The sequence below is a fragment of the Bubalus bubalis genome, chromosome 10 (genome assembly GCF_019923935.1).
Source record: "Bubalus bubalis isolate 160015118507 breed Murrah chromosome 10, NDDB_SH_1, whole genome shotgun sequence".
NCBI lineage: Eukaryota > Metazoa > Chordata > Mammalia > Artiodactyla > Bovidae > Bubalus > Bubalus bubalis.
In genome coordinates, this window is record NC_059166.1 from 108,732 (window position 1) to 135,582 (window position 26,851).

The 26,851-nt window shown below is 52.2% G+C and overlaps 1 protein-coding gene across 9 annotated transcripts in view; it reads right to left on the reverse strand.

Annotated features, from left to right (window-relative positions):
* Window positions 1-526: 526 nt before the first annotated feature.
* Window positions 527-26,851, reverse strand: part of FAM120B (family with sequence similarity 120B) — a 68,820-nt gene continuing 42,495 nt past the window's right edge. For 2 of the 9 annotated variants that reach the window (XM_044923958.2, XM_044923959.2), the window contains exons 6-10: window positions 25,904-25,996; window positions 17,712-17,918; window positions 16,426-16,534; window positions 11,721-11,813; window positions 4,824-6,010 (exon numbers count right to left, since the gene is read on the reverse strand). In XM_044923958.2, coding sequence (XP_044779893.2) covers window positions 5,907-6,010; window positions 11,721-11,813; window positions 16,426-16,534; window positions 17,712-17,918; window positions 25,904-25,996 — 606 coding nt within the window. In that variant the 3' untranslated portion in view covers window positions 4,824-5,906. Of the gene's footprint in view, window positions 6,011-11,720; window positions 11,814-16,425; window positions 16,535-17,711; window positions 17,919-25,903; window positions 25,997-26,851 lie in introns of all 9 variants that reach the window. The other 7 variants (XM_006076024.4, XM_006076025.4, XM_044923960.2 and 4 more) reach the window with 7 other exon arrangements.

Consider the following 26,851-nt stretch of genomic DNA (forward strand, 5'->3'; position numbering starts at 1 on the left):
TACTTGGCACTCAACGTTCTTTATGGTCCAACTCTGTTGTCAGTGTACAGAAATCCAGCTGCTTTTTTGCATGCTGATTTTATATCCTACAATTATTTACTTATTCTAACACTTCTCTGGTGGAGTCTTTAAGCTTTTCTATATATGAGATCATGACATCTGCAAACAGGTTTTAGTTCTTCCTTTCCAATGTAGATGTCTTTTATTTCTTTTTCTTGCCTAACTACTCCGGCTAGAAAGGACTATGTTGCATAGAAATAGTGACAGTGGGCACCCTTGTCACATTGCTGGTCTTAGAGGAGAAGCCTTCAACCATTTGCCATCATGTATGATGTCAGCTGCGGGTTTGTCATATACGGCCTTTATTATGTTGAGGTACATTCTTTTTATACTTAATTTGTTGAAAGTTTTTATCATGAAAGGATGTTAAAATGGACATATATAAATAAATGTAAACATATAAATGTAAATATATAAGGAAAATATTAAAACTAAAATAAATTAAAACTAAAGACAGAGACAGATAGCAATGTAATAATATCATAATATTAGTACTAACAATAATTGCTTTTAATGGGTAGTAGAATCATCCTAAAAGAGAATCAATAAACACTGAACTTGAACTGTTTTATATCAAGTGGGCTTAACAGACGTATGTAGAACATTTCCATCCAATAGCAGAATATACAGTCTTCTTAGGTAAAAACAACATAATATTCTCTAGGACTGATATGTTAGTCCACAAAACAAATCTTAAAAATTTAAGGCTAATGTTACATCAAGTGTATTTTCCGATAACAACTGTTGTTATTGCTCAGTCACTAAGTCATGTCCGACTCTTCGTAATTCCATGGATTGCAGCACACCAGGCTTCCCTATCCCTTACCATCTCCTGGAATTTGCCCAAGGATAACAATGCTATGAAACTAGAAATCAATGAGAGGAGGAAAACTGGAAAATTCACAAATCTGTGGAAATTAACACATTCTTGACCAAGCAATAAGTCAAGGAAGAAATCAAAAGGAAAATCAAAATGTATCTTCAGGCAAGCAAAAATGGAAATACAACATACAAAAACTTAATGCAATAAAAGCAGTTCTAAGAGTGAAGTTTATAGCAATAAATCTGTATATTAAAAAAGAAAGATCTCAAACCATGTAACGCTGCACTTGAAAGAACTAGGAAAAGAACATACTAAGTCCAAGCACGGCAGAGAGTGTGTGTGTGCGTTGTTTCAGTCTTGTCTGACTCTGTGCAACCCCATGGACTAGCCCCCCAGGCTCCTCTGTCCATGGGATTCTCTAGGACAATACCAGAGTGGGTTGCCATGCCCTCCTCCAGGGGATCTTCCAGACCCAGGGATCGAACCCACATCTCTTATGTCTCCTGCATTGGCAGGTTGGTTCTTTAAGACTGGCACCACCTGGGAAGCCCCAACTTACCAAGACTGAACTACAATGAGACAGACAATCAGAACAGACCAATGAGTCAGTAACTAAAAACATTCCAACAAAAGCTCAGGACCAAATGGCTTCACTGGTGAATTCTATTAAACATTTAAAAAAGAATTAATGCTAATCCTTCTTAGACTCTTTCAAAAAACTGAAGGGAAAGGAATACTTCCAATCTCATTTTACAAGGATAGCATCACCCTGATACTGAAAACGGCCAAGGATACCAGAAGAAAAGAAAATCACAGGCCAATATCCCTAATGACTACTGATGCAAAAATCCTCAACAAAGCATGTGCGTGTGCTCAGTCGCACAGTCATGTCCAACTCTTTGCAACTCCATGGATTGGACAGGGCAGTGGCAGCGCAAGAAGTTGTGCAAAGGAGACGGAGCCCTGAAGATGAGGAGCGTGAGGGCCGGCCACTGGGAGTTGACCATGACCAGCTGAAAGCCACCGCTGAAGGTGACCTTCTTACAACTACATAAGCAGTTGCTGAAGAACTCAACATCGACCACCCTACAGTCACTTGGCGTTAAGCAAATTGGGATGGTGAAAACGCGATAAATGGGTGCCTCGTGAGCTGACCAAAGATAAAACAATCGTCACTTTGAAGTGTCATCTTCTCTTATTCTGCACAACAATGAACCATTTCTTGGTTGGATTGTGACATGCAACGAAGAGTAGATTTTATACCACAACCGGTGATGTGCTTCCCAAAGCCAAACTTGTACCAAAACAAGGTCATGGGAACTGTGGTCCCCATTCACCATGGTGGTCTGCTGCTGGGCTGATCCACTACAGTTTTCTGAATCCCGCTAAAACCATTATATCTGAGAAGCACGCTCAGCACATCGATGAGACGCACCAAAAACTGCAATGCCTGCGGCCCACACTGGTCAACACAAGGGCCCGATTCTCCACGACAACACCCGGCTGCACGTTGCACAACCACCACTTCAGAGGTGGAAGGACCGGGTTATGAAGCTTTGCGCGTGCGCCATGGTCACAGCAGGCGAGTGCCAGCCAACAACCACTTCCTCACACATCTCAACCACGTCTTGCAGGCGAAACACTTCCACAGCCAGGAGGAGGCAGAAAATGCTTTCCAAGAATTCGTCAAATCCCAAAGCATGGATTTTTATGCTACAGAAATAAGCTTATTTCTCACTGGTAGAAATGTATTGATTGTAATGGCTCCTATTTTGATTAATAAAGATGTGTTTGAGCCTAGTTATAATGATTTAAAATCCACAGTCCAAAACTTTTCCATCAACTTAATATTAGCAAACTGAATTCAACAGTACATTAAAAAGACTGTACACCTTGAGCACCTGGAACTTATCTCAGGAATGCAAGGATGGTTCAACATTCCCAAATCAATCAATGTGATATACCACAATAACAAAATGAAAATGAAAAATTATATGATTATCTCAATAGATGCAGAAAAGGCATCTGACAAAATTTAACATCCTTTTTCTTCACCAAGATCCCAATATGTTGGATGGTAAAATGTCTTCTAAATAACTTTTAAAAAGTGAAATTACATTTCATTATGAATAATAATACTTTTATTTTCATTTTAAAACTGATATATGGAACCTTCATCAGAAGACTTAACTGCAGAGATAATATACCACCACCAAAATTAGAAAAAAAAATAACTGCACTGGTTTTCCAAATGTAGTAAAGATTTTATCAACTCAGTGGCTTTACTTAAGCATGCTAAATGAACATAAAATATTTTACTGACAAGTTAGAATTTACTTATGAAGGGGGGAAATGATATTCATGGAAGTCTACTCTTCTAGTCTAAGGAATGAGAGATTTACTTCCAAGTTATACAAATAAGCAACAAAGAAATGAAATTTCTAGAAGCAGTAGTGGTATCAAATTAGCAAAAACAAAACGAATAGAAGGTTAAAAATTTAGACAGGAAACCTACATATAAAAAAATCCTATTTCTAAGACTGGGAAATAAGGCTATAGGTCCCAAATGATTGCATGAGAAGTGACTAGACATGCAGATGTCCTGAGGAAGGACCTATAGGAAGTGAATGGGAGACCATACTTCTTTTTGGTACATATTAGCAAATGAGATTCTAAAGCAAAGCAAGGAGCCTGCACACAGAGCTGTCAGTCAGGCTAAAGCATCAAGTGCAAAGATACAAACTGCACTGTGATTTGCTTAGGGTTTATTTTGTTTTAACGACATCAGCTGAAGGACATGTCTTGTGAGTGCCGGCAAGCACAGACTCAAGAGGCTCTCCTGGGTGCGGGTGCAGCCTGGAAGGTGGATTGGCAGTCACAGCAGCTCCAGGCCAAAGGGAGACAGCTGCTAACCTCATCCCTAATCTAGATTATTTTCAATTATCAAAATACCCAGGGGCCAGGACAATTTGGGGCTTAAAATTTCCATTCTTACATTATGTGAAAATTCTTTCATGAACAGAATGTCTCTGAACTTGGATTCATTTAGAATATTTTCTAACAACAAGAGCCCTTCAGGGCTCACAGATAAAGAGCAACAGATGTCCTACTTATTAGCAGTATCATAAATTAGGCTTCCTGACACTCAACTACTGCTTTTCGCTACGTGGTTTGCAGGCTTCCTGCCTGATGCCTAATGTGTGCTGAGTCCAGGTGTCTTCACAGGCACAGGCTCTGGGCTGGAGCAAATTCTAAATGAAAGGGTAAAACAACTGAAACAGACCATGCGTCACAGGCATGTCAAGACCATGCAGTCACCTCTCCCACCAAAAAGGTGAGAAGGAAGCTGGTACCTCTTTCTCTATGAAGGTACAGTTGGAAACTTTACTTCTGGTTACCATTTATGATTAGTAAATAATTTCTGGAAAATGATACAGCTTATTAGACATCATGTCTTAAAAGATAAGATCACCTGGGAAATATCCTCACAGTCTAGTATTAAAGTTAAAAAAAAGTGGGATATAGTAAGATTTCAATTCATTAAAAGAATCAACAGATGCAGACCGGCATGAAGACGTTAACCATGGCTGTTTGGGGACGTGGAGTCCGGACGACGTCTACAGGTAAGCCCACAAAGGCGTTTTAAAGTCGAATGAGGAAGAAGGCTGAAATAGATGCTTTTCCTCTTGAAGTGACTCTGGGTCCGGAACCCCCGGCGAGCCTCTCCTCCGATGACTTCACTCTGAAGGGGGCCCAGAGGCCCAGAGGCTTCGCTCTGGTTTGACGCCCGACGCGGAGGCGTCTTCTGTGCACACTTTTTCTAGAGAAAGCAAACTTACCTTGAAACCAAGTTGGGAGGTTTTAACATCTGAATTCTTTTAAAAGTTTGGTACTTGCTATGAAAGATTTATGGTATAAAGACAGATGTTTTACTCTAATCTTTGATAGAACTGATTTATTCTGAAGATGTTAAGTGGTGGACTACCCAGAAGATGATTAATATCTTCTCCACTGGTCAGGCTCATACTGTCTACTTCCTGTATCAAACAGATAACAAAACAAAAAATAAGACTTAAATTTCTCTAAAAATCAAACAGAAAAAAATGACACATTTCTAAGTATGTACAAAAACAACATCTGAGTTGTATTTGGGCCAGAACTTTATTCTCTTTTTAGCTGTGGCCACCTGTCATTAAAATGTTGTTCCATAATTATTCATTAAAGTAGGAAGCAATTAATTAAGAGGCAGTCCTGTCGGTGGAAGGAAGCACTGTCAGAATTGCTCCCCTCAACTCCAGGGCCACCGTCTGCACAGCGTCTACATGGCCACTGCTGCCAGGAATGTTTGCAAATGGCCCTTCCCGTGCAGATGGCGCCTGGGATGTTCTGCCAAGAGCAGGAAAGTGCCAGGGTGGCTCCCTCTGCAGCAGAGCCCAAGGCTTCCCCATCCCTGCCCTCGGGGCTGCTGCCCACTTTCTGGCATCCATAGGGTCAGAAAAGAACCATTCTACAAGTAAAACAGGTGATGGCTTTTCACATTTAAAATGTAACACTTTCCCAGCAAAAGTGATGGGCAGCCTTGTCACCTGCACCCTCCAGGAGGCTGACAAGAAGGGGTCACAGCAGTGGCCAGAATGAGGTTTCCAGGCAGCGTCCTTGTTATCACAGATGATCAGAGGCAGCTTTACAACAGCTCAGGCCTCCTAGGAATCACCACTGAGAAGTGAAAATCTGAAGAAATCACAGGCGAATTTGTAGCTACCAACTGTGGAATTTAACACATCATTTCTCACCAACTGCATGAAGAGGTTAAACGTTCTCACTTTAGCTCCCGGCCAGCATTTTAAAAGTTCTGAAAGCTTTGATGTTCACCCCTTGGTGAATAGAGGTTCACACCTCTGCTGGTCCCAGGTCCCCACCCGTGTCTCATTGGCTCCCAGCCCAGAAAGGCTCCCAGCCCTCGGTTCTCACCTCTCTGCCCGGCCCAAATGGAGCGGCTCACCTCTCAATCAGGTCAGGGGGCCTAGGAGCAGCCATGGGAAACCTGCTTGTTAACTCTGTCCTGAAAATAGTGACAACTTTCTGCTTGGACTGCTTGAGTATCTCCAAAAACTACTATAAAAGGAGCTGAAAAGTAGATAGAACACAGCAAAAAATGTGCTGGCTAAGTGAAGACGACATCATTCAACCACATTAAGAAGGTGAAAAAATGGATTACCTGACCTGAAAAAACATGCTCCTGTTCTAATAAAAGACTTAATGTACACATGTGTGTGTGTATAAAACGTACTGTGTGTGGAAACATACGTGCACTGCAAACATTTTTTGAGCACCTTCCGTATCAGGCAACACGCAAGGACACATGCTCTGCTTGCTTGCATGTGTCTCGTCAGACCTTCCAGTTTCTCCCCCATCCCAACTCCTAAATTTCCAAGTCTAATACCAAAGCAGCACTCACCACCTCACTCTGCCTCCAACCTGAGGCCCCCAGAGAAGTGTTTCAGCCCCAAACCCTCTGGCATTAGCACCCCTGGACTTTGGTGGGGCTCCTACAGCCCCCACAGAGCAGGGGTTTCCTCAGAGGCCACCTGGCAACCGTCTGCCCTGAGCCTGCAGGGAAAGCACCCCAGGGTGGCGGGCCAGCGTGGGAACCACTGGCACCTGACCTCCGGCCTCGCTTGCAGAGCTGATGGTCCCTTAGGTCCACAAGTCGACCTGGATCCTGCGATCTACAGGAGGTTCGGCAGTGGGACCCATGGGGCCCAGAGCTCAGGTCACCAGCAGAGTGGAAGGACCAGGGAAACAGCACATTCCCCCCAGGGCCTCTGCTCTGCCAATGTGCTCGATGCCCGCGAGTGGGCTGGACGACTCACCAGACACACAGGCCTTGCTGGCATGCGTCCTCGAACCCTCTCGTCAGCCCCAAGTGGTGGCGGCCCTGGCCTTGTGCTCCGGCAGGTGACACCTCCTTCCCTGGCCTCCCAGACCTACCCTTTCCCAGAACCTCAGACCCTGCCAGACCGATGGGGAGATCGCCAGGCACCAGCTGCCTGCCTGTCCTCTGGTCCAGGCCCAGGGGGACACGAGGCCCTCAGCGCGATCTGCTCACTCTCTGACTTGCATCACCAACAGCACTCAGCCTGACCTCAGCCTCCACAGGGCCCCATCCATATACGCAGGACATGGTACATGGGCAGCCCCTGGAGCTGCTCGCCAAGGAGCCTGCCGTCCAGTTAACAAGGGCGCCGAGAGAAGACCCCTGCGGTCCAGTTACGAGGGCGCCGAGAGAAGACCCCTGCCGTTCAGTTACGAGGGCTCCTAGAGAGGACCCCTGCCGTCTAGTTATGAGGGCTCTCAGGAGAAGACCCCTGCCATCTAGTTACAAGGGCACCGAGAGAAGACCCTTGCCGTCTAGTTACGAGGGCTCCTAGAGGAGACCCCTGTGGTCTAGTTGCAAGGGCTCCTAGAGAAGACCTCTGCCATCTAGTTACGAGGGCTCCAAGAGAAGACCCAGGTGGTCTAGTTGCGAGGGCTCTTAGAGAAGACCCCTGCCGTCCAGTTACGAGGGCTCCTAGAGAAGACCCCTGCCGTCCAGTTACGAGGGCTCCTAGAGAAGACCCCTGCCGTCTAGTTACGAGGGCTCCTAGAGAAGACCCCTGCCGCCTAGTTATGAGGGCTCTCAGGAGAAGACCCCTGCCGCCTAGTTACGAGGGCACTGAGAGAAGACCCCTGCCGCCTAGTTACGAGGGCTCTCAGGAGAAGACCCCTGCCGTCCAGTTACGAGGGCTCCTAGAGAAGACCCCTGCCATCCAGTTACGAGGGCTCCAAGACAAGACCCGGGTGGTCTAGTTGCAAGGGCTCTTAGAGAAGACCCCTGCCGTCTAGTTACGAGGGCACTGAGAGAAGACCCCTGCCGCCTAGTTATGAGGGCTCCAAGACAAGACCCAGGTGGTCTAGTTGCAAGGGCTCTTAGAGAAGACCCCTGCCGTCTAGTTATAAAGGCTCTCAGGAGAAAACCCCTGCCCAGGGAGCCAGGGCTGACTGAGGGTCTGCTCTTCCACCCTAAGGAAGTCTCTGTTTTCTAATTTGCATGAGGAGAGATTCCTAGACACCACTGTCTGCCAACAGAATCTGAAGATCTGTTTACTGTAGATCCAAGGAAAACAGTTCCTCCTTCGATGTTAACATGCCCCTGACACCTCTGCCATCACAGGGAAGTAAGGAGGAAGCCAATATTCACGCCTTTTCTTCCCTGGCCAGCGACCAGAGGAAATGCTGACCAGGCCGAGGGCAAGGGCCTGGGAAGGGCTTGGTGTTTAAGCGATGGCTTCTGGGCACACGCTCAATGATGGCTGAAACCACACAGGCCAAGCCTGCAGTCAGCACGCTTTGTTTCCTTGCTTTACTTTATGATTAAAAAACAGCTTTGCTGCTGCTGCTGCTAAGTTGCTTCAGTCGTGTCTGACTCTGTGCAACCCCAGAGACAGCAGCCCACCAGGCTCCCCCGTCCCTGGGACTCTCCAGGCAAGAACACCGGAGTGAGTTGCCATTTCCCTCTCCAATGCATGAAAGTGAAAAGCGAAAGCTTTAACTGAGATATGATAGACTTTGCTTTTTAACAGGAAAAAACTCTAAGAGGACAGGTCAATGTAAAAATATTAAGAGAAACTCTAGATTCAATGCAGGAGAAGAGCAAGATCAAGAAGAGACCATCGTGACCCATGGAGGCCCAGGATATCAGTCTCTTCCCTCCAGGTCAGAGGTCAGGGAGAGCCCTGGGGTGCTGCCTTTGTAGGACTCCAGGCAGCCTCTACTTGTCTGGACCCGAGTGAAGTAAGAAAAGAAAGGCTGTAGTGTGTACTGTTCTACAGGCTTCAAATTCAAGGCCCACCAGGTCCAAGTCCCCCGGCGCGGGCAGTGCAAGGCCTGCTCCTGACGGTGCGCCCCCAGGACATGGCCCGTCCCCTGCACTCACCCCGCAGGCTTGCTGTCCCGCCGCAGAACAGCAGCAGCAGAGACCTTGGGGCTCGGAGCAGAAGGGCCCCAGGGCACCAGGCTGATGCCCCTGAGGAAGCCCGGGGAGAGGCAGGAGTGGCCTGAGGGGAGGCCCGTCAGTGGGCTGCTGGGGTTGGCCACACACGCCCACAGGCACTGCTGGTCCCGGGAGTGTGTGCCCCCCGCGGTCATGGCCTTGCCCACCTGTGCCCGTCTCGGCCTGCTGCCTCCCCACGGGGCTCTCCCGAAGCCCGAGCCAAGGAGCGAGGAAGGCGGCTGTTCTCCCCTCCTCGACGGGAGATCGACCGGGAGATGGCCAGGCAGGCGCTCTGGGCGGCTTTCCCTCCGCGTGCGAAGCGGGGGCGCGGGCTCTGGAGGAGGGCCGAGCCGGAGGGTCGGGTCGGGCAGCGGAACGACCGCGGCCCCTCCACGCTCCGCTGGGCCTGGCTCCGGGCGTCAGCATCTCACTGGTACAGGGATGGGGCTCGGCACCGCCACCGCTCCCAGCCCACCGCACACCCCGAGGCCCCCGGGCCAGCACAGAGGCCAGGCCCAGTGAGGACCGCATCGCCTCCCCGCGCTGCGCCGTGGGCTCCAGGCGTGACTGACCGGTGCCTCTCCCGCATCTGCCTGGGCACGACAGCGGGAGCAGCTGCTGCGGCCCCGCCCCAGGCCCTCTCCTCAGAGCCCCTCTCCTACTCACAGCCCCTCTCCTCAGAGTTCCTCTCCTCCTCACAGCCCCTCTCCTCAGAGCCCCTCTCCTCCTCACAGCCCCTCTCCTCAGAGCCCCTCTCCTCCTCAGAGCCCCTCTCCTCAGAGCCCCTCTCCTCAGAGCCCCTCTCCTCAGAGCCCCTCTCCTCCTCACAGCCCCTCTCCTCAGAGCCCCTCTCCTCCTCAGAGCCCCTCTCCTCACAGCCCCTCTCCTCACAGCCCCTCTCCTCACAGCCCCTCTCCTCCTCACAGACCTCCTCAGAGCCTGTCTCCTCAGAGCCGCGTAAGGTGCCGGAGGCCGGGGTGAGCCCCGCCTTTCTCCTTCTGGGCCTACACGTCTCCAGGTCCCTCTTTCCCTCAGAAACCTCTTCCCCGGACTTCCCTGCTGGTCCAGCAGTTAAGAATCTGCCCACCAATCCAGGAACGTGGGTTCGAGCCCTAGTGTGGGAAGACCCCGCGAGCTGCAGGGCAGCTGAGCCCATGAGCCGCAACTAGAGAAAGCCCTCGCTCAGTGATGGTGACCTGATGAAGCCAAAAACAGATCAATAAAATTCAAAACCAAAACCACCTTGCCCTGGCTTCTCTGAGGAGGGCCATCAGTCTTAAAGTTACCAGTGGAGATTCTCTACGCACCACTGCCCAACTGGGGGCCGTGTCCCTACACACCGTGCGGGTGTGAGGACAGACAGGGACCCCCCTCCGCCCCCACCCCCGTGTCAGAGGGACTTGCCCTCAACTGTGAGTCCACAGCACTGAGGTGCCCCTCTGACTCCAAGGTTGACACAGACCTGCCTACATGTGGGGGCCCTGCCTGTGGTTTAGTCGTCAACCTCAGCCCCTTCTCAACCGGAAATCCTCTCAGACACACTTGGAACCGTGGAAAAGCTGGTATTTCCCTACTCTCGGTGACACTGCGCTACGTAACTGTCCAGACTACTTGGCTGGCACCGGGGGAGGGAATCCGCGCTTGCCCCGCACGGCGGATCCTAAGGGGTGGGCACCACCGACTGCTCAGCCAGCCCGTCTGGAGGCCTCGGGGGGCACTGGGAGGCGTGACTGGGGAGCAGAGGCTGAAGGGGAAGCAGGGTCAAAGGAACGGCTGCAGCACCTGTGACTGACTGTGGGGGCTTCTCTCTCCTCCAGGGGTGGGGCCTCATGGAACCCTACTGTGGACCCCAAATATCCGCTAAGTGTGCAGATCCTTCAAGAACCAGCAGGAGCAACGCAGCCCTCACAGGCCACCCGTGGGACCAGGGTCGTGCCGCCGTGATGACTTGGCAGCAGTCACGCATAGCAACGAGAGGCCGGTGCACGGCACACATCTCAAAGGTCACAAAAGTAACAGGAAAATTACAGGTGTTTGCATTTGGAAAGGTAAAATTAGAAATCTTAGGTAATTCAAAAGTCTATTACAGTTTGGCTCTCAAAACTGCAGAGAATCTGAATTTAAATACTGATATGAGGTTTTCAGTGTATTTAAAGTGTAAATTACTATATACGAAATTTATCCTCCTGTTTTAAACCAGGCGTCTGCATCACACATGCAGGAAAAGACTCACCCTGCTTCCCAGGTCACATTCTGAGGCTCCTGGGTTCCTCACAAGATGTAAGGAAATGCTGATACTGGCAGAATGCTACTTTCTGCGTTATTTCATGAGAAGGATGTACGTGTATATAGGGGCTTCCCAGGTAGTGCTAGTGGTAGAGAACCCATCTGCCAATGCAGGAGGCTCAGGTTCCATCCCTGGGTCGGGAAGATCCCCAGGAGGAGGACACGGCAGCTCATTCCAGTATTCCTGCTGGAGAGCCCCATGGACAGAGGAGCCTGGGGGACTCCAGTCCATGGGGTCACAAAGAGTCAGACACAACTGAGTGACTTAGCACACACGCACGTGCGTATGTAACCTTCACAGGAGCTTTTGCGTAAATTACGAAACTGGGTCTTGGGCAGCTGAACAAATTAACAGAAGATGAATCAGGCGGCAGGCTGGCGCCCAGCATGGCGACTGCCTCTGCACTTGAGCAGGTGGGGCTCCCAGGCCTGTGTATTTTCCTGCTCACTTGCTTGCAAACATACAACCTACTCCCAAGCAGCCACGAGGCAGGCCCAGAACGCCCGTGGGCCTCTTACCTGGCCCCTGGTCCCTCCAGTGCTGTCCGTGGCCATACCGGCTGTACCCGGAGCTTGTCCCGTGGGAGCTGGATCCCTGTCGGCCCCACCGCCCTGTGGGGACACGCGATGGCATGTCAGCAGCTACACGCGCCTGACCCCTGTGGTGGTTGTTCTTAGGAGTGAGCAAGGTGGCCCTGGGCTGGTAGCTTTCAAACTCCTGGCGTACCTTCCGTCAGAGGGAAAGCCCATGAAAGACGCAGGCTCTGGGGCTGGCCTGGGCGCCCAGGAGAGTCTGTGCTGGTGATGAGCAGGGTGCTCTGTTAGGTGCCTCCAGGCAGGGCCTCCTTGGTCAGCTGCCCTGGGCAGTGGACCAGACACTGCTGTGCCCGGAGCTAGAAGCCCAGGCCCGCAATGCTGGCCACCAGCCCGTGGGCTCTGGGACACAGCAGGCCTGAGCAGGCTGCCCTCTCCCAGCTCTTCATGAGTTTCATCAGCACCCACCCTCAATTCCTCTCCTAAAGCCCTAAACCCTGCTGCCCTCTGCTTGTCTCTACTGGAACGCAGCGCTAGCAACCCTAAGTACAATTTTAAATGTGATTTTAAATAGTATCTTGGTACTTTCTGCTGCTCTATAAAGAAAGGAGGCTGAGCCTGCCCAGTACCGGCCTCGGGGTGAACCAGCGCTCGGTGGACACAGGCGGGCGACTCCTCGCTGGCCCAGCACTGTGATAGCTGCCCTCCAAACGCACTCTGACCCGGGCGCTGCCTGGAAGGTACCAGGACAAGTGTCCCTGGCACAGCCCTGTCCAGGAGGAGGCAGCGTTTGGTACAGGTGACCGAGGATGCTGGGCTGGGTTCAAGGGGCTGAGTTCTGCCACCAAGAACCTGCGTGGTGTTGGCGGGTCACTGGGGCACAGAGGACTGAACCAAAGAACCTCAGGCTGTTAGCAGTTTCCTCCATAACCTGGGATAACATGACAGGCCCGCCCCAGGCTGCCATCTGTTCGGACACTTCACCAGAGAGCAGTCACAGTTTCCTGTCCCTACTAGGAGCCACTGGACGGCAGCTTTAAGCACACGCCTGACATCTGGGCAACCACAGGCCTTAAACAAAACCTGTCCCACACGTGGGCCTCCTGGGCCCGAGCACCCGACTCTGACGTGCAGAAAGAGGTTCAGGAGTTCGCCTCCCAGCCGCCCCTGCTCTGCGGACAACCGCACCACTGACGGGAATCCTGGGCCAGAGCTCGCGGGACACATGGTCTGAGGGACGCGGCCAAGAGATGCGGGAACAGGTGATGCAGAGAGAACGTTGCCTATTTACTTTGCAAGGAATCAACTTCTGCTTTGCTCCAGGCAGCAGGAGAAAGGTCACGGACGGCGAGAGGGTGAGGCCAGGGGGGTCTGTCCCACAGGAGCCAGGAGGGGCTGAAGCCACTGCACACGGCGCCGACGGGCAGGAGCAGGACACCACCCCGGGCCTTTCTGACCTCAGGGCACAACGTCTCTCGGAGCGAAACGTGCAAGGCTGGTGTGAGAACCAGGACAGTCTGGGGGTAGGGATTTGGGGAATTCTCTTATTCTGTCACCGTAGCAACAGGACTGCTACAGTGACAGGTACAGACCCAGATGAGGGCACGGGAGCATGAGGGCACGGGAGCATGAGGGCACGGGAGCATGAGGGCACGGGACCATGGTGAGGGCACGGGACCATGAGGGCACGGACCATGAGGGCACGGGACCATGAGGGCACTGACCATGAGGGCACGGGACCATGAGGGCACTGACCATGAGGGCACGGGACCATGGTGAGGGCACGGGGCCATGAGGGCACGGGAGCATGAGGGCACGGGACCATGGTGAGGGCACGGGACCATGAGGGCACGGGACCATGAGGGCACGGGACCATGAGGGCACGGGACCATGAGGGCACTGACCATGAGGGCACGGGACCATGAGGGCACTGACCATGAGGGCACGGGACCATGGTGAGGGCACGGGGCCATGAGGGCACGGGAGCATGAGGGCACGGGACCATGGTGAGGGCACGGGACCATGAGGGCACGGGACCATGAGGGCACGGGACCATGAGGGCACTGACCATGAGGGCACGGGACCATGAGGGCACTGACCATGAGGGCACGGGACCATGGTGAGGGCACGGGGCCATGAGGGCACGGGAGCATGAGGGCACGGGAACATGATGAGGGCACGGGGCCATGAGGGCACTGACCATGAGGGCACGGACCATGAGGGCACGGACCATGAGGGCACGGGGCCATGAGGGCACGGGGCCATGAGGGCACGGGAGCATGAGGGCACGGGAACATGATGAGGGCACGGGGCCATGAGGGCACTGACCATGAGGGCACGGACCATGAGGGCACGGGGCCATGAGGGCACGGGACCATGGTGAGGGCACGGGACCATGAGGGCACTGACCATGAGGGCACGGGACCATGGTGAGGGCACGGGGCCATGAGGGCACGGGAGCATGAGGGCACGGGAACATGATGAGGGCACGGGGCCATGAGGGCACTGACCATGAGGGCACGGACCATGAGGGCACGGACCATGAGGGCACGGGGCCATGAGGGCACGGGGCCATGAGGGCACGGGAGCATGAGGGCACGGGAACATGATGAGGGCACGGGGCCATGAGGGCACTGACCATGAGGGCACGGACCATGAGGGCACGGGGCCATGAGGGCACGGGACCATGGTGAGGGCACGGGACCATGAGGGCACGGGACCATGAGGGCACGGGACCATGGTGAGGGCACGGGACCATGAGGGCACGGGAGCATGAGGGCACGGGAGCATGGTGAGGGCACGGGACCATGAGGGCACGGGAGCATGAGGGCACGGGAGCATGAGGGCACGGGACCATGGTGAGGGCACGGGACCATGAGGGCACGGACCATGAGGGCCCGGGACCATGAGGGCACAGGAACATGATGAGGGCACGGGAACATGATGAGGGCACGGGGCCATGAGGGCACTGACCATGAGGGCACGGACCATGAGGGCACGGGGCCATGAGGGCACGGGACCATGAGGGCACGGGACCATGGTGAGGGCACGGGACCATGGTGAGGGCACGGGACCATGAGGGCACGGGACCATGGTGAGGGCACGGGACCATGGTGAGGGCACGGGACCATGAGGGCACGGGACCATGAGGGCACGGGACCATGGTGAGGGCACGGGACCATGGTGAGGGCACGGGACCATGGTGAGGGCACGGGACCATGAGGGCACGGGACCATGGTGAGGGCAGGGGACCATGGTGAGGGCACGGGACCATGGTGAGGGCACGGGACCATGAGGGCACGGGACCATGGTGAGGGCACGGGACGATGGTGAGGGCACGGGACGATGGTGAGGGCACGGGACCATGAGGGCACGGGACCATGGTGAGGGCACGGGACCATGGTGAGGGCATGGGACCATGGTGAGGGCACGGGACCATGAGGGCACGGGACCATGGTGAGGGCACGGGACCATGGTGAGGGCACGGGAACATGGTGAGGGCACGGGAACATGGTGAGGACACGGGACCATGAGGGCACGGGACCATGGTGAGGGCACGGGAACATGGTGAGGGCACGGGACCATGAGGGCACGGGACCATGGTGAGGGCACGGAAACATGGTGAGGGCACGGGACCATGGTGAGGACACGGGACCATGGTGAGGGCACGGGACCATGGTGAGGGCACGGGAACATGGTGAGGGCACGGGACCATGGTGAGGGCACGGGACCATGGTGAGGGCATGGGACCATGAGGGCACGGGACCATGAGGGCACGGGAACATGGTGAGGGCACGGGAACATGATGAGGGCACGGGACCATGATGAGGACAGGGGACCATGATGAGGGCACGGGACTGGACTGAACTGAGCTCATTAACACAAGGCACTGAACAAGATGCCCAGCTTCACGGATAAAGAAGCGCCCAGTGAAGGAGATAGGCTTTTTCATCTACCAAATTACTGAGAAAAGCAAATGTAAGTGATGTCAAGGATGCACTCAACGGAAACTCTTAATCCTGCTGGTGAAGGTGTGCAGTGACCATGTGCTTTTAGAAAACAAGTTGGCAATGTTAATCTAAAATCCGATGATGTCTGGATCTGTAATTCTGTGAACAAGGAACTCTACCCTAAGGAAACATACACACAAAACCATCATGCGTAAAAAGAAAACCGGAAGCTTGAGGCAGGGAAGCTATCAGGCAAACGCCACATGTGCAGAGGTGGGGATTCTGTTGAGGGGAGCCTGAGCACCGTGACTGTGCTGGAAGGCGAGTGCCCAGGAGGAGAGGCCACACACCGAGCACACTCACAGTGAGACAAACACAGAGACACTGTCAACAGCAAACATCTGTTACCTTCAGGGGCAGATTTAAAGGTTGTTTCAGTTTCAATGTAATTAAAACAACCCTTTTTAGTTATGTTCTTTATATTCTGAGTTCTTCTCATATCATGAGAAAAAATAAACCCAAACCTTCGTCAAATAAAGACCCATCAACCCAGTGGCGCCCACTCTAGGGCCTCCTGGAGAGCAGGCGAAGCCCCAGGGCAGGGCCCTCAGCCCTCTGTACACGTGGCCTCTGCAGACTGTCTCCTGCGGGGCCAGAACCTAACCACTCAGCAGCACGTGAGCTTCTTCCCACTGTGCCAGCCTCTGAGCTGCACGCAGGGCCAAGGGGCCAGGACCCACCTGCATGGTGTGGACGCCAGTGCCGCCTGCTGACGATTGGTCTGCTTTCCTTCCCACAGGCCTTGCACACGACCGACTTCAGGGTGTGGAATCTGGTGACGTGGGACCTCTGCAAACAGATGAGTCGGCAGAGCAGTGTCAGACACAGCAGGCACTCGGGAGACACAGCGACGGGGAGGGCAGCGCCTGCCCGCCATGCTGCAGCCGGCAGGAGTCCCAGAAGCTGGTCCTCGCCCGCACGACCTGCGGGGCAGCAGCACACCTATGTGTGCAGTGAGACAAGTGTCTGCAGAAGGGCCTCAGGCCTGCGGGGGTGTCTACGCCCTACCACTGACTGCACTGAGGACCCCCCTGCTGGCGACGTCATCGCTTCAGTCCCCGCCGGATCCAAGACAGCGGGCAGACAGAGCGATGCCGCTGGCAGTGCAGGGACGGGCGACCTTCCCAGCCGCCCGTCTGTAGGCAGCTTTCCTGGAGCAGAAAGTGTAGCCCCTGGCCGTCTGCACGGGCTCCAGACGTGAGGTGGGTCTGCGGGGGTGATGTGCGGGCAGTGGCGTGAGCCTGGCCTACTGTTACCTTTCACTGATTCAGTACTAAAGCCACAGTCATGGGACATTTTTGCCAGTACTCTGCTTTTGCTGAATGTACCTAATTTTAGCTGCTTCTAAATTCTGAACACTTACAGTCCTGTGACACTCTGAATTGTCTCTGCGTGAAACAGTGATGCCAACACATCAACATCTTCTGTCTGATGCGTAAGGCGTGGAATGCCACCCCGTCACTGACCGGTCAGCTCTCGCCCATCACAGGGTCCCGTGGGTACTGACACTTGTTTCACACGAGCCAGGCTATAGCTTGACTTGGAAGTCTTCCAGGAACCATGCAGCAACTGTACTTACAGAGCTAGGGTGGTGGCGAGCAGCCCCACTAGACTGCTGGCCTTAAAGGAACACATCACCACCATGCCGACCGAATCGCCCTGACACCTGCACAGGGAGGTCTGCAGGGAGTGCACACTCTTCATTCAAATGGGGAAAAGGAGAAAAGGTGCTTGGAAATATAAAATGTGTAAGACTGTGGGATGCCGCTCACCCGCCTCCACACAATCTCGGGGAAGCTCGTGATGTGATCCTCAGGCCAGGGGCACAGCCCCTGAAGGAGTGACCGTGAGCACAGTGCTGCTGACCCGTGACCTCCAGCCAAGGACCCTAAATTTTCACGATGCATTTGAATGACTGACTTCAAACCTACTACCTTCTCTAATGTGAAGAGGACTGTGGACTCACGTTCTGCTCCACGAGCACCTCTGCAGTGTACCCTTTCTCAGACTGCAGGTACTTCTGATGAAACAGCTTCCCATCGAACAGGTGCCAGGGCATGAAGTCAGCCATCTCCCAGGGGGAGCCGCAGGCACCATTGACCAGCACCAGGGTGGTGAGACCGCGCACCAGGAGGGTGGCCAGCTGCACAGCTCTGGGGTCGATGTGGTCGAGCTGCAGAGGCAAAACGTGGGGAGAAGGTGAGGAGGCAGCCCTCACACGGGGAACCAGAGCTCCCCAACATGGCTGGTGGCTCACGCGGGGAACCAGAGCTCCCCCAACACGGCTGGCAGCTCACATGGGGACCAGAGCTCCCCAACATGGCTGGTGGCTCACACGGGGAACCAGAGCTCCCCCAACATGGCTGGTGGCTCACACGGGGACCAGAGCTCCCCCAACACGGCTGGCAGCTCACATGGGGACCAGAGCTCCCCAACATGGCTGGTGGCTCAGGCCCCGCACCCACAAGGCCAGGACCAGCTCTCCACACAGACACCCTCGGGGCAGCAAAGCTCCATTCTGCCACGAAGGTGAAGGGATCGCAGCCTTGGGCCCACTGGGAAAATTTCTTTAAAAGCAAAGGCAGGAACTTCCCTGGTGGTACAGAGTCTGCCTGCCAATGCCGGGAACACGGGTTCGATTCCTGGTCAGGGAGAGTCCACATGCTGCAGAACAACTGAGCCCACACTCTATAGCTCAAGTTCCGCAGTAGGAGAAGCCACCACTGTTAAGAGCCTGCACACGCAACAAAGAGCAGCCCCTCACCATGAATGAAGGAGACCTGTGCACAGCAATTAAGACCCAGCACTGCCAAAAATAAACACAAAAAGAAAACCAACTTTGCAAGGGAGAAAAGAAAATAAAAAGGAAAGGCGGAGAGGCCAAGACAGGGTCATTCTGGACACTGATGAGTCACTGAGTTCTAACCATGAGCATTACTACAAAATTCCACATAAATGTCTGTCATTTAAGAACAAAATGGCTTATTATTGCACAGGGTTGATGGGCTGGTTCAGTTCACTTGCTCAGTGGTATCCAACTTTGCAGCCCAATGGACTGCAGCACGCCAGGCCTCCCTGTCCATCACCAACTCCCGGAGTTTACTCAAACTCATGTCCATTGAGTCAGTAAGGACATCCAACCATCTCATCCTCTGTCATCCCCTTCTGCGTTCCATCTTTCCCAGCATCAGGGTCTTTTCTAGTGAGTCAGTTTTTCACATCAGGTGGCCCAAAGTATTTGAGTTTCAGCTTCAGCATCAGTCCTTCCAATGAATATTCAGGACTGATGTCCTTTAGGATGGACTGGTTGGATTTCCTTGCAGTTCAAGGGACTCTCAAGAGTCTTCTCCAACACCACAGTTCCAAAGCATCAATTCTTCAACGCTCAGCTTTCTTTACAATCCAACTCTCACATCCATACACGACTACTGGAAAAACCAAAGCTTTGACTAGACGGACCTTTGTTGGCAAAGATGGGCTGGTAGTTCTTACAAATTAACATCACACCCATACAAAATTTTTATTTTGTTGTCAAACCTCCTTCCTGTTCTTGGAGACTGTGGGGGCTCCATATGGTAGGAACGGGCAGAGATATCGATTGCCTCAGTCACTCATGTTTTTGGCATCTGTGGTCTGTGCTGGCCATAAACAGTGAACTGACCACAAGCAAGTGTGCACAGGGCTTTACTAAGGGAAGTCCCCCTCGGTCTGCCAGTATCAGGTGGACCTGCATTGCTCAAAGTAAACAGCAGTGGTTTTCAACATCCTTACGCACCTGACATGGTTCACAAAACTGAAATAAACCAGGAAAAGGACCGCAGCTTCATCCCTTTTCTAAGTTGTGTTTCATTTCCCTACTGAAAGAAACGTGGTTGCGACCCCTCAGTGGATCGGGGTCTCACCAGGCTACTGAGCCCTTGCTGCCATCAGCATTCTGCCCCCACTGCCTATTTCCAGCCACGGGGCCCTGCCCTATGTGCCCACACACGGTACTGTCCGTCTCGAAAGGCACTGCCCAGGCCAGCGGCGGGGCCCCAGGTGGGGCTTGAATTTAAGTGCAGTAAGGTTAATTGCTCTGTTTCTGAGATGCCCCAGCCATTTCAAGTGTTCAGAAGCCTGCCTGACCCTGTGGGATGGCTATGATCTCGGGCCCTACTCTCCACCTCCTTTACCCCCTGCAGTGCCCGGCCCCAAGGCGGCACTGTGGGCCGTGTGAAGGGGGCAGCTCAGCCCTAGGTCAGCACACCCAAGGCTGCTCAAGGTCCGCTGAACCAATGCAGATGTTACGTACTTACTGAGGGCTGGGGGCAATTCTTTCATGAAGTAGGTTTTCCTGTAAGAGAATCAATTTCTTCATTTCTTATACACTTCTCTGTTGCTTTTAAAGTAAAATTTAATAGAAGTAAACCACCTCCCAAAGCAGAGATCCTCTGCAGACCATCTGAATTTTCAAACAAACCAGGCGACAAGCACCTGGGCCACAAAGCAAGGGGCATCAGCACCGCAGAAGCTGTCAGTCACCCCCACGGCCTGAAGGCGGTGCTAACCGACGACTCAGGTGTGGACAGGCCTGCTCGCCAGCGAGTGACAAACGAACTACACAGCACACGCAGGCTCGGGCTTCTCGGGGCTGAAGCTGGGGTGTCTCTGGTTGTTCACCCTCCGCGCTGTTATACACCAAGTGTGCAGTGTTGGGGTTTCTACATTGTTCACCCTCCGCGCTGTTATACACCATTGTATGCAGTGTTGGGGTTTCTACACTGTTCACCCTCTGCGCTGTTATACACCATTGTGTGCAGTGCTGGGGTTTCTACACTGTTCACCCTCTGCGCTGTTATACACCATTGTGTGCAGTGTTGGGGTTTCTACACTGTTCACCCTCCGCGCTGTTATATGCCGCTGCATGCAGCCGCTGGCTGGGGCACTCTTAGCATGTAATCACTCTGGAGACAGTGGCACCTTTCAACAGGCAGCCTGTTCTCACCCAGAAGTGCATTCTGTCAGCATAGCTTTACGGCTCTCAGAGTGGGATTCTATCCAACTGCTGCTTTTCCTAAATGTTACGCTTTTTTCCTTTGATGTTAAGGTAACACAGCAAATGTGGTGGTCATCTTTACTTGTTTGCTTTTGTAGAATATACTTCAATTATGCGTGTCAACTCTATACTAGCCCCTGATAAATTTGTGTAGTGAGTCTAATTGTTGCTCTGTAGATTTGGATTCCCATAAACACAATCACACCACCTGTCAATAATGATAGTTTTATTCTATTCTTTCAGTGTAAGGTAAGTTGGTGAAAGAAGGTACCCCTGACTCACGCGCAGCACAGTGGAAAAACTTCCACTATTTAACTATAAAGTCTGATTTCTGTTTTAGACACTCTTTCTTAGATTAAGAAAACTCTCTTCTAGTCCTAGTCTGCTGAGACTGTTCACCACAAACAATAACTGAATTCAACCAATACTTTCTCTACAACATGCATGGTGCTAATGAAGGCAATCACAATGGTTTTCAAATGTTAAACTAAGCGTGTATTCAAAAAATAAATACTTGTTTGTGTCAAAAGAGCAGAATGAAAATATGAGGCTTGAGGGCCTCTTCTGGCAACTGGGAGAGTCACACAGCAACTCTTCTTCCCGAAAGAACCAGGATTTGGGGACAAGTCAGTGTGGCAAAAGGCTGGCCCTGAATCCAGAGTCAGAGTCACTGGTGAGCATGGGCTAATTTCATGTGGCTAAGGAAAGGCTTCAGCAATAAAATAAGAGGATGTGACCCATGTTTCAGAAATAGGAGTTAAGCATGTCTTCATGCTTTGGAATGAAGACAGGAAGGAGCTGATTCCTGAGCACTTCCTGCTGAGGTGACAGCCACAGAAACCAGAAAAGCCAGTTCTACTGACAAAGGATGAGATGGCTGGATGGCATCACTGACTCGATGGACCTGAGTCTGAGTGAACTCTGGATGTTGGTGATGGACAGGGAGGCCTGGCGTGCTGCGATTCATGGGGTTGCAGAGAGTTGGACACAACTGAGCGACTGAACTGAACTGAAGCCTCAGGGTAAATACTGAGCAGTAAATATGCCACTGTGTGGTGTTTATCACACCTGGGGCTCACTAGCAGTTACGTGTACACTGAAGCTGAAGCCCCCAAGTCAGCCCCTTCAGGCACTGCTTCAGCAGAGCGACTGTCTTAGAAGCAGGTGGAAACCCAGGCAGGGCGAGGAGAGTACTGCAGACATGTCACCACTCACCAGAAAACAAAACAAGGGCACGCTCTTGCGTTCCCTGGTCTGAAAGGCCAGCTAGACTTTAGAGGCTCTACACCGAAGTTCTCTGTGGCTGTGGTTGGGCACGACCGTCACACACAAGCCCAAGGAGGCCTGAACCTCACCGGCAGGCACAAGAGGAGCAGCGGCTGCTCCCAGCCCTCTGGACTGGACAGGGTCCCACAGCTTCCGAGGGCAGAGGCCACCCAGCCTCTAAGCTCCTCCCCGGGAGGTTTCTCATGTTGTACCTGTCCCTTCTCCTTATACCTTTCACTCTCCAAAGAAAGCTTTTACTTGCTGAAAGACACTGTCTGGCACACGCCCACCTGTCTGTGTGAGTCACACTCAGACCCTCAGACGCTCTGTCCTCAACAGGGAACACATGGGCTAGAAAATACTGCTGGCTCGAATCAAACACTGGTATTCTCCTAGAGCCCAGCAACTCCCCAGCTTAGACTTCCAAACCTCCCATCCCTGTCTGGTGCCACCCCCTGCCATGAAACAGGATGTGACATGGTAAGAAAGCGGCATCCACAGCAGGAGGAGGCGGCCTGAAGCAGTAGGGCCAGTGGCAGGCGTCTGAACTCCAGTCACACAGCCATGGCCTAGCACACATCCTCAGGACAGGGAGAGTTGTGGGCCAACAGGGAGGTGTGTGAACACGCAGGAGACAGGCTCATCTGCATGACACGTGACGAGCGTGTAGGGGAGGAAGACGGGAGCCAGGGGAGCAAAGCCCGCTTCTGTGCCGAGGGCCTGGACATGACGTGGTGGGCACCGAGCCACGTGACTGTGAGTGGAGAGTAACTCGCCCACGTCTGTCTGACACACGAGCCTGTGAGAACACGGCGGGGCAAACGTGCCAGCCAGCTCACTGCAGGAGTGCCTCACAGTGGGTACTTTAAAAATAACTGTTGGGTTCACATGTAAATAATTGACATGCGAAGGCTGTGTGGGGAAACCTACCATCTTCTGATCTGTGTTAGAGGGAAAAAGAAATCAGATCGAGGTTTGGTTTAACAAGGAGCCCAGCAGGAGCACATCCAGAAGTCTCTTCCTCCTCACAAGGCGCCGGGGCAGGGCTGGGCCTGGCGAGCACGGCGCCTCCATGAAGGGCTGGTGCTGCGGTGAGAACACCGAGGCCTGGGTGGGCAAGCACTTGTTACGCGGCTCCTGCCCCCAGCGAGCAAAACAAAAACCAGCTCTCCTCTGTGCGGTCCGTTCCCATCCAAGGTCACTTTTATGCTTCACCTTTAAGCCAGGGAAATGCAAACTGTGTTGAAATACACTCCTAGAATTTAAATGGATCCTTACGAGGAACAAGAGGAGAGGATAAAATGAAGTAAGAGACACACTGGCAAGGTTTGCCTGTCATAGGATTGGGCTGGCTGCTGCACCCTAAAAGATCACTAAAATACCACAGTCCCAGCGGAAACAACTGCAAGTTTTCTGAACTCATCATGCGCAGCAACAAAATCTACCCCCAGCCAAAGTCAGTGGCTGTCTCAGGCGAGCTGGGTCTACCAGGACTGACAGGCCTCCCAACCGTAACTGTCTTATCTGCAGCCTCATGGCGCAGGACACTGAGGAGGCAGCCTCTGAACACACACGACTTCCAGCTTAGTCCTGACCCACGTCTGAGGTTCAGAATGGAGGACCCCAGATAATGAACAGAAAAAACAGCTTCTACTGGAGTGTCTGCCAGCTTACAGAAAGAACCCAGGAACACAGGAAAGAAGAGAGCGTGCAGCTTGGCCTGAAGCCAAGCGTCTTCCTCATGAAAAACTACATGAAAGAGGAAATGACTCTGGGAGCAGCAGAGCCCATGCACGTCCTGGGGCGTGAAGCCCGCCATCCTGACCATCCCCTCAGCAGCAGAGCCCACACACATCCTGGGGCGTGAAGCTTGGCTCTGACTCAGTCACCTGAACATACACAGCGTCCTAGGGCTTCAGAGCGGAACTCACCTCCTCCATCACCTCATCCCAGGCAGCTCTTCCAGCCACACGTGCCCCAGTCAGAAGGAAGGGTGATCCAGGGCCAAGACCACCATAAGATCTACCATTAAGTTTATAAATAGAGAGTTGCAGAAAGGACCCAGGACTCAAAGGATGGCAAAAGGCAAATCTTTACAAGAGACGTAGGAAGATCAAACCTGAAGCACTAACCGTAATCCCACCCTCCTCCCCTCTCTTTAGTCACCTAAGACTTGGCGCCATCAACAAGCACACAGGGCAGGGAAAGGCAAACCTGTTGAGTTCTGGCCTCTGAGTTTCAAAGACCCCACCCCTGGGAGAGCCTGAGATGCCTCAGATCTGCCCCAAGTGTGAAGAGTCTGAGCAGAAGGAAGGAGCAGGAGCACATGGAGCTCTGAGCTCAGAGCAGCAGGACCAGGCAGCCAGCAAGCTCTGCCTCCAGCTCTGGAGCTGGGAAGAGGCTCTGCATGGGCTGTGTGGGCTTTGCTGCCCAGCTGGCCTGGGAGCGAGCATTCCACAGGGCAGGGGCTGGGAAACAGGCTCCCCCAAGGAGAGCAAGTGGGGCATGGCGTCTTAGGATGCCCAGCCGCCCAACCCAGGACACACACCACAACCTATCGGATGGGGTTTGTAAAAGAAACAAGTGAAGATACCTCAAGCTAAAATACTTCTGCAGATTAAAAGATACAAAAAAAAAAAAAAAAAAAAAGATACGAACTACTACATACAAAAATAAATAGGCTACAAGGATATATTGTACAACACAGGAAATAAAGCCAATATTTTACAGTAACTGTAAAAACTATAAATGGAGTATAACCTTTAAAACTGTGAATCACTGTGGTGTATACCTGTAACTTATATAATATTGTACATCAACTATACCTCATAAAAATGAAAAGGAGAAAAGGAAAAAAGAGCTTCTGCACAGCAAAGGAAACCAGCAACAAAATGAGAAGAAAACACACTGAATGGGAGAAATTATTTGCAAAACATTTGTCTGATAAGGGGTAAATATTCAAAATACATAAATACCTTATACAACTCAACAACCAAAAAACCGAACAATCTGATTTAAATTCAGCAGAAGACCCAAACAGACCTTGTTCCAAAGAAAATATGTAGATGGCCAACAAGCAAATGAAGAGATGCCCACACTGCTGATCATCAGAGAAATGTAGATCAAAGCTGCAGTGAGCTACCACCTCAGGTCTGTCAGAATGGCCACAGCAAAATGACAAGAAAGAACAAATGTTGGAGAGGATGCGAGGAAAAGGGGAGCCTTATGCACTGTTGGTGGGAATATAAATTGGTGAGGTCACTGTGGAAAACAGTATGGAGGCTCTTAAAAATTAAAAGCAGAAATACTATATGATCCAGCAATTCCGTTCCTGGGACTTATCTGCAAAAAATGAAAATACTACCTTGAGGAGATATGCACTCCCATGTTCACTGCAGCACTATTTACAACAGGCAAGACAAGCAGGCCAACCTGAGTGTCCATCAATGAGTGTGTGTGCACTGTGCGTGCGCGCGCACACACACACACACACACACACACACGATGGAACATAAGAAAAGAATAAAACCTTGTTATTTGTGACTACATGAACTGAGGGCATGATGCTATGGGAAATAAGTCAGAGAAAGACAAATGACACGCTTTCACTTCTATGTAGAATTTGAAAACAAAACCCAAAAAACACAAACTCACAGATACAAAAAACAGAGTTGCCAGAGGGAGGGGTAGGAGGTGGGCCAAATGGGTCAAGGGGATCAGAAGGCAAACTTTCCAGTTACAAAGTAAGTGAGTCATGGAACCTTTCCTGTGAAACACCAACCAAATTTACAGAATGCTGGCAAGTGCGTCACACCTGTGGTCAGGCGGGCCATCCCCAGGGTGGTGACAATCAGTACCTGCAAATCTGCAAGCTCCATGGTAGGCTTTCCTTGGAGGCACAGGGCCTGCGCAATGAAGGCGTGCAAATCCTCCAGACAGAGAGTGTCCACCTGCATGGAAAGAGAGCCAGCATCAGCCCTGGGAGAACACAGGCACAGGACAGCGCGTGCACATACACATACGTGCACACACACTCGGCAGCAAAGGGCACACACACACAGGGCTGCATGTGCGCATGTACAAATTCACACACACACACACACGTGCATACACGCTCAGAGCAGCAAAGCACACACACCAATGTGTGCACATGTACACTCACACACGCATGCGTGCCCAGGGGAGCAAAAGTGAATGCACATACACACACAAACACATACACGCATGCACACTCAGGGTAGCAATGTGCACACAGAGGACAACGTGCACACGTACAAACACACACACATGAACACATACACATGCATGCATGCATGCAAAGTGCACACACACACAAAGGACAGCATGTGTGCACATACTGCACATGCACACACACACATGCACACATACAAACACGCACACATGCATGTGCACCCATACCACGTGTGCATACTCAGGGCAACAAAGCAGAGGGCAGTGCATGCACATGTACTCACACACAATACACACACATGCGTGGTGCATGCACATGTACACACACACAATACACATACATGCTTACATGCTCAGGGCAGCAAGTGCACACACAGACGACAGCACATGCACATGTACACACACACACATGCGTACACGGTCATGGCAGCAAAATACACACCTACACAGGACAGCACATGTACACGTATATATACATACACAGATATATGCACATGTGCGCATGCTCAGGGCAGCAAAGTGCACACATATACACACACAGGATAGCATGTGCCCAAGTGCGCACACACAAACATGCAAAGCACACACACAGGCTCTGGACAGCACATGTGTGC